This window comes from Gymnogyps californianus, chromosome 6 (genome assembly GCF_018139145.2).
Source record: "Gymnogyps californianus isolate 813 chromosome 6, ASM1813914v2, whole genome shotgun sequence".
In the NCBI taxonomy this organism is placed as follows: Eukaryota; Metazoa; Chordata; class Aves; order Accipitriformes; family Cathartidae; genus Gymnogyps; species Gymnogyps californianus.
In genome coordinates, this window is record NC_059476.1 from 16,080,197 (window position 1) to 16,086,417 (window position 6,221).

A 6,221-nucleotide genomic window follows, 5' to 3' on the forward strand; every position below is an offset into this window, starting at 1 on the left:
CCAGGGCCAAAGGGGCCCAAACCAGGGGGGGGTTGCTAACAGCTGGGTTACGTGGAGCTGGGTCCCTGCTCTGTACCACCGCCTGCGACTCTGCCCCTTCCCTTGGTAGCCTGGATGCACTGGTGAGCTGACTCACGGGGCACAAGCATGCAGAGCCCACAAGGGGGAAAGAGGAGCCCCCAGGTCCCTCCTGGGAGCTTCGCAGCATCACCAAGGGAAGCAAGTGTCAGGGACTGGACACGGAGGAGCATCTCCCACTGAAGTGTGCGTGGGAGGAACCTGCCAGCCAGCAGTGACCCTCCTCCAGACCTGATGCCTGAGAGATCTTTATTCAGAGTGTAAAAAAAGTTCTTTACAAAGCAGATTGACCCAGAACCTCCCCCGAAATCACAGATAGGCTGTGAGCTCCCACCCCACCATAACCGCAGTTGAGGATGCAGCCTGGGCCCCAGTTTCACACTTCCAAGTGTATAAAACCCATCAAATTGTGAGTAAAGAAAAGCAAACATACTAGAATCAGTGAAACTGCCTGTCCCACCACTGGCTTTACATCCATCTGCTGGGGAAGGGGCCAGGACTGGGTATTTCAGAGCCAGGCAGAGGGGGTACACAGAGCAGAGGTCAAGGACAGCCAAAAGGCACAGGGCAAGGATCACCTCCTCCATCCCCGACTCCCAGCACAGGGGTGGGGGAGAGGGGATATACCAGCAGCATTCATCCAGTTTTGGGATCAACCTCCCAGGGCTGTGGGAAAGGAGACACCCCAGTGCTGGGAGCAGCCCCTGCTCCCCAAGAAGTTACAACAGAAAAAAAATAAAAATAAAAACAAAGCAGCAAACATTGAGGTCCTGGCAAGAGGTGTCCGAGGTAAAAGCCATCCGAGGAGAGAAGTCCCAGCAAGTACCTGGAGGAAGAACCAGACTGAGATCAGCAGCCTGCTGCAGCAGGGCAGCTTCCACCCACGCTTGCCACACCAGTGTCACAGCCACCCGGACCCTTCCTCCGAGGCTGCCTGGCCCCTCACCTTGCCTGGAGATAAGTTACTGCTGCCTCCTTTACTTCTTGGCTGGCATGATAGGAGGAAGCTCCTCCTCCTCAGACAAGTCATCGTCCTCAAAAGAAGCATCTTCCCTGTGCACTGGGACACAAAAATAACTGTTACTCACCAACATATGTCTTTGGCAAATACAACTGACCCCCTAGACACCCCAAGAGCAGAGCAGCCCAAGGAGCACTGGAGCAGTTTTAACAGCAGCTTGTGGGCAATAAGCTGTATCCCAGCTGGAGGGAGGTCTCAGAGGGAAATGGCGACAGCCAGCCACAGGAAAAGGGGACAGTGTGGGTCATCCAGACCCCTTTTCCTGTGCCAGGCTTTACAGCAGGGAAGGAATCCCTGCACAGAGACGGCCCCTGGAGAACCAGTACAAAGAGGGCACCAAGCACACGCACTGGGCAGCACCAAGTGCATCTCCCAGGGGCTTCCCAGCCGGCGTTCATGCTGGAGGGAGCCCCTCCATACCCCTCACTCCTCCCAAGCCTTTCCCCACACACGAGTCCTTACCGATCCGGTGCCAGCCAGCAAGGTGTACTGGGCCAGAGCCCGCTGCCAGACGGAAGGTCACCGGAGGCTGGAGCTTGAAGTTGTCCAGACTCAGCTGCAAAAAGACAGAGATGGAGCTGAGTTAGTGGCAGAGGCAAAAAGCAGAATGTCCTGCAGTCCTCAGCATGGCACCTGGCCCAGTTAAACATGTCCTTCTGGAGGCATCTGCAGCCAGGCCAAGGCTACCCAGGGCATTTCCCTTTGAGCTGCAGACCAGCTCATGGTCAGGATCCTAGGGGAAAGGTCCACAAACAGCCAGAGATGTCCAGTTCCCTGCAGCCATCCCCACCTGAGTCTTCAAAACAACCTCTTACCAAGGGCTGGCATGACAACTTCAGATTCGCCACAGGCACAGCTATCTCCTGGTTCTCATGGTTTCGTCCGACAACCTCCACCACATTGCACTCGTCCTTGGCACCGTCTGTGAGGCAGACCTGGGCAGGAGCAGAGACCGTGAACTCCTGCTCTCCCAGAGGACACAGCAGGGACATTTGGGGCTCTCCATGGGACAAGTGACCCACAGCAATGCTACCAGCCCAGCTGCCATGCAAGGTGTGAGGATGCTGCTTCACAAAACAGGGAGAGCACGGAGTTCCCCCTGCAGCGATTGCCCCCCTAGTACAAGCAGAGGAGCTCTGCGTCTTTCCCAGCTGGGACAGCTGTTACTGCAATCACCTCAAGAGATGGCACCCGCGCTACATTGTCTGCTGATCTGTTCCATGCTGGCAGGTCCTGTGCTCCCAGGCCAGAAAGTGACCCCCAGGGAGAGCCAGGAATGAAGCCCTGCATCTACCTGGGCTTGGAGAGCAACAAGCCAGAGACCCAGCTGGTGAGGAGGGCATGTTCTAGTGGGAGGCTCCAGCAAGGTCAAACGCAAGGAAAAAACACTTTCCTTCAACCCATGTCTGGAGAACTCCTCTGCTGAGCAGCCTCCTGCTTCCACTGGCTTTGCTCAAGCACCTCCCTACAATGGATAAAATTGACAGCCCCGTGCCCTGCCCTGAGAGCAGCCAGTGCCGAGACCTCAGCCAAGGGAGTCCCCTGGTCCGCCCTGGCCAGGGAAGGGGGAATGAGCCTGGGAAGGTGGAGGTGAGGCTGTGGGCCACCTCGGGAGAGGACAAGCACAGTTAATTCTTATTTCTCTTACCACAGACAGGGCCAAAATGTGGTCGGAGTCATCTTCCTCGTCCACCTGAAACGTATAGGATTTGGTACTGGCAGTCAGCTCGCAGCCTGGAAAGAAGAGATCAGAAAAGCTGCAGCAGCCATTATGCAGCCCCAAGCACCACGGGCAAAGGGCTCCCAGGGCGAGCCCCAGCCGGGCACACACACAGCATCCCTAAACCACTTTATTTTCTCATGCTCAGGAGCAGCCTCAGGCCGGGGCACCCTGGGCTCCAGGATAAAGTGTCCCCAAGAACTATGCACCCGGCTCAGCACCATACAGGGACAAAACCTGGTGTCCCCAAAGCGGGATGCCGTGAAGCAGTGCCCGCGGGCACCCAAGACCCCTGAGCATGGGCAGGGCAAGGCTCATCCCTCCAGAGAGCAGCACAGCCAAGGTGCACTGCTCTGGACAACGGGAGAGGGAGCGGACAGCAAGGCGGCTCTGCTCTCCCCAGCGTCAGCAAAACGTTTGCTCTGGTGAGAGTGTGGAGGCAAAGACACGGAGCGTGAGACCTGAGTGATGAGGAAGAATGCGAGGGGAGGATGCTGGGCCAGGCTGCAGGGAGCTGGAGTCCCTCAAGACAAGTCTCGAGACAGGTTTTGTAACGTACGTCTCCAAACAGCTACAAAAACAAGGGAGGTGCAAAATTACGTCCTCAGCCCTTAGGATCAGGATTCAGCCGACCATGGGGAAGAAGGAAAGGCAGAGTGCCCTGGGTGTGTTTGCTTATTGCAGGATGATTCACCAATGTGAAGCAGATAGAAAAAACACGGATCCGAGCCCTGCATACCAGACCCGGCATTTGCAACGGAGAGAGAGGAATTAGCCTCAGGAAACACAGCCCAGGGCAGGACATCTTCCTAACCGTGCTTATATATTCAGCTCACCAGGGCAAGGACCAAAATCCAGGTGCATAAAAAGCCTGGGGGGCTGCTGCTCCGCTTCCCTTTTCAATACAAGCGTTTGCTGAGCCGCGATGTTTGAGATGCTTTGGGCCGGGAGCAGCCCCGGACACGCGTGCGCACGCCTGCTTGCACACGCGTTTATGAGCAGCGCAGGGCCACGTGTTGCGGGGGTTTAGAAGCCCCAGCCGAAACCCCTGCCAGGGAGGAGGGACACGGCCCTGCCGCCCCGCCAAGGGCGCCCACGGAACGCTGACGTGGGAGCACGGGGGATTAACCGGAGGAGCGGGAGAGCCCGGCGAGAGCCGGGGGTGCCGCCTGCGCTGGCGCAGGGGTGCCACCTCCCCTCCACACACACCCCCCCCCGTTACTCCCAGACCCTCCCCCGGTCCCCTGCGCCCACAAGAACCCCAAGACCCCACGCGGCTCCCCCGAAACCGCCCCAGGACCCCCACCACGTGCCCGCTCCCTCCCAAGCCCGGCCATACTCATGTCCCTCTACCCTAACTCCAGGGCCTCGCTGGTCGCCCTCACCCCATGCCGCGGCCACACACGTGTCTGTCCCCAGCGTGCCCCCCCCGGGCACGTCTAGTACCCCCTAGGGCTGAGTAATGCCCTCCACGCGTCTCCTCAGACCCACGTGTCTCTCTTGCCCTCCCCCCCCCCCCCGCGGTGTGTCTCTGCTGCCCCCAGGTCTCTCTTTTGCCCCTCCACGTGTCCCTGTTGCCCCCCCCACGCGTTTCCCCTCCCCCGGTCTATTCCCCACCCACGTGTCTTTCCTGCCTCCACGCCGTCCCCATTACTCCCCAAAGTCTCTCTCTTCCCCCATCTCTCTCCTGCCCCCCACTTATTGCCCCCACGTGTCTCTCCTGCCCCCCTCTCTCTCTTACCCTCCCCTGCGTGTCTCTCCTACCCCCGGTCTATTACCCCCACGCGTCTCTCTTCCACCCCCCCCACCTCCCCCGCCCCAGTCTCTCTACCACCCCCTCCCCACTCCCTTCCCCGTCCCTCGCCCGCCGGTGCCGCTCACCGAAGAGGACGCTGCCGGGACAGCCGGGCCCCTGCGGCTCCATGAGGCGGCAGCGCGGCGCTGGGAGCGGGGCGGGCCGTGCCGAGCCGTGCCGGGCTGTGCCGTGCCGAGCCGCCCCGCCCCGCCCCGCGCCCGCCCCCGGCTGTGGGTGACCAAACCAAAGGGCACCGCAGCGTCGCCCCGCATCCTGCGTGGGGGGACCCCGCTGGCGTCAACAAGGTGGAGGGGTCCTTTCTGGAAGGGCTCGCTCGATGTAGCGGCTGCGCGGGGAGGGGGAGTACCTGGTGAAATGCCGGATTTATAGTATTTTATTTCCTTGCAATAAAAGCGGAAGGGTTATTACCCCAGCGGGATCCTAATGACTTTTCCTGGTAACCGGCCTCTTCCGTCAGAAGATTTTTCTGGGGGTAGGCAGGAGGGGGAACAGTGGAAGGGGAGCAGGGGAAGGGGAGAGGGTCTTACTTTGTGAAGACGGTGAACAGCCCAAAAGCCACCCATGACATGAAAGACACCACTGCATCCTTTAACTGGGGGTGGGGGGTGGGGGGGGGTGGGGTGTGTGTCTCCCACCCATCCCGGGCCTTCAGCCAGTGCATATACTGACCACACTGCCAGCTGTGGAAACGCCACACCGGAAACAGGGCCCTTCCTAACGGTTGCCCTTCCCATGGGCACCATCCTGGCTCCAGGGCACCAGCCTTCCCGGACACTGGGGAGAAGATACAGGGCACCGACAGAGCCAGGAGAGGCAGAAGGCCAAGGGCATAAAGAGGAGTAGGAGGGGAACAGGGGCCGAGGCAGGGGCACAACGGGAGGGACCTGCTCATCAATACTCCTTTAAGCGTGGGCGAGAGCAGCCTGATCTGACACTGGGGACTGCGGTGCAGGAGCCTTTGAGCACAGAAGGCAAGATCCTGCCCCAAAAAAATCTATCGCGGGGAGCGGAGGGCCCGACTGGCCTTTCAAAGCAGAAAGAGGAGCAGCCTGGTCCGCGCTGCAGGGGTGGACGGGGGGAACAGCCGAATTAAAACAAACCCTGCTAACGATGAGCTCACACCGCATTCTCAGTCAGAAGCTGGCTCTGCTCCCACCACAGAGGAGACCTCCACCAGCGGGCCATTTGCTCTGCTCCAGCTGGAGTCGGTTCAAGAAAAACACGACTGAAGAGGTTTGAAAAGTCAAACCTGGCCCCAGAAAAAGGCAAGCGCTCGCTCGGCAATGGTTATACAAGCGCACCCGTTTGCTTCTGCGGTAGCTGCTCTCCGCAGCCATCTGGCTGGCGGCAGCGCGTTACCTACATGACCCGTCTGCGGGGCGAGGGAGGCAAGAGAGCCCATTTCTGCTTCGCGCGCCCTTGAAGGAAAAGTTCCTGGCACAACATCAGAGCCCAAACCTGCCTCCCACACTGAGACGTGTTTGACACAGGCAAGTCGGCCTGCCACTTCTGCCACAACTTCGTGAAACAGGCTTCAAGAAAACAAAGACGACTATACACAACACGTTATGATTCTGTGAAGGAAA

The 6,221-nt window shown here is 59.3% G+C and overlaps 1 protein-coding gene across 1 annotated transcript; it reads right to left on the reverse strand.

Annotated features, from left to right (window-relative positions):
* Nucleotides 1–313: 313 nt before the first annotated feature.
* NPM3 (nucleophosmin/nucleoplasmin 3) lies at nucleotides 314–4,754 on the reverse strand. The gene is made up of 6 exons (XM_050899235.1): nucleotides 4,701–4,754; nucleotides 2,748–2,833; nucleotides 1,915–2,034; nucleotides 1,562–1,655; nucleotides 1,025–1,138; nucleotides 314–904 (listed from the first exon to the last, which is right to left on the reverse strand). Exons 1-5 carry the CDS (start codon nucleotides 4,741–4,743, stop codon nucleotides 1,056–1,058), a joined length of 426 nt encoding a protein of 141 aa, XP_050755192.1. The 5' UTR covers nucleotides 4,744–4,754; the 3' UTR covers nucleotides 314–904; nucleotides 1,025–1,055.
* Nucleotides 4,755–6,221: the final 1,467 nt, after the last annotated feature.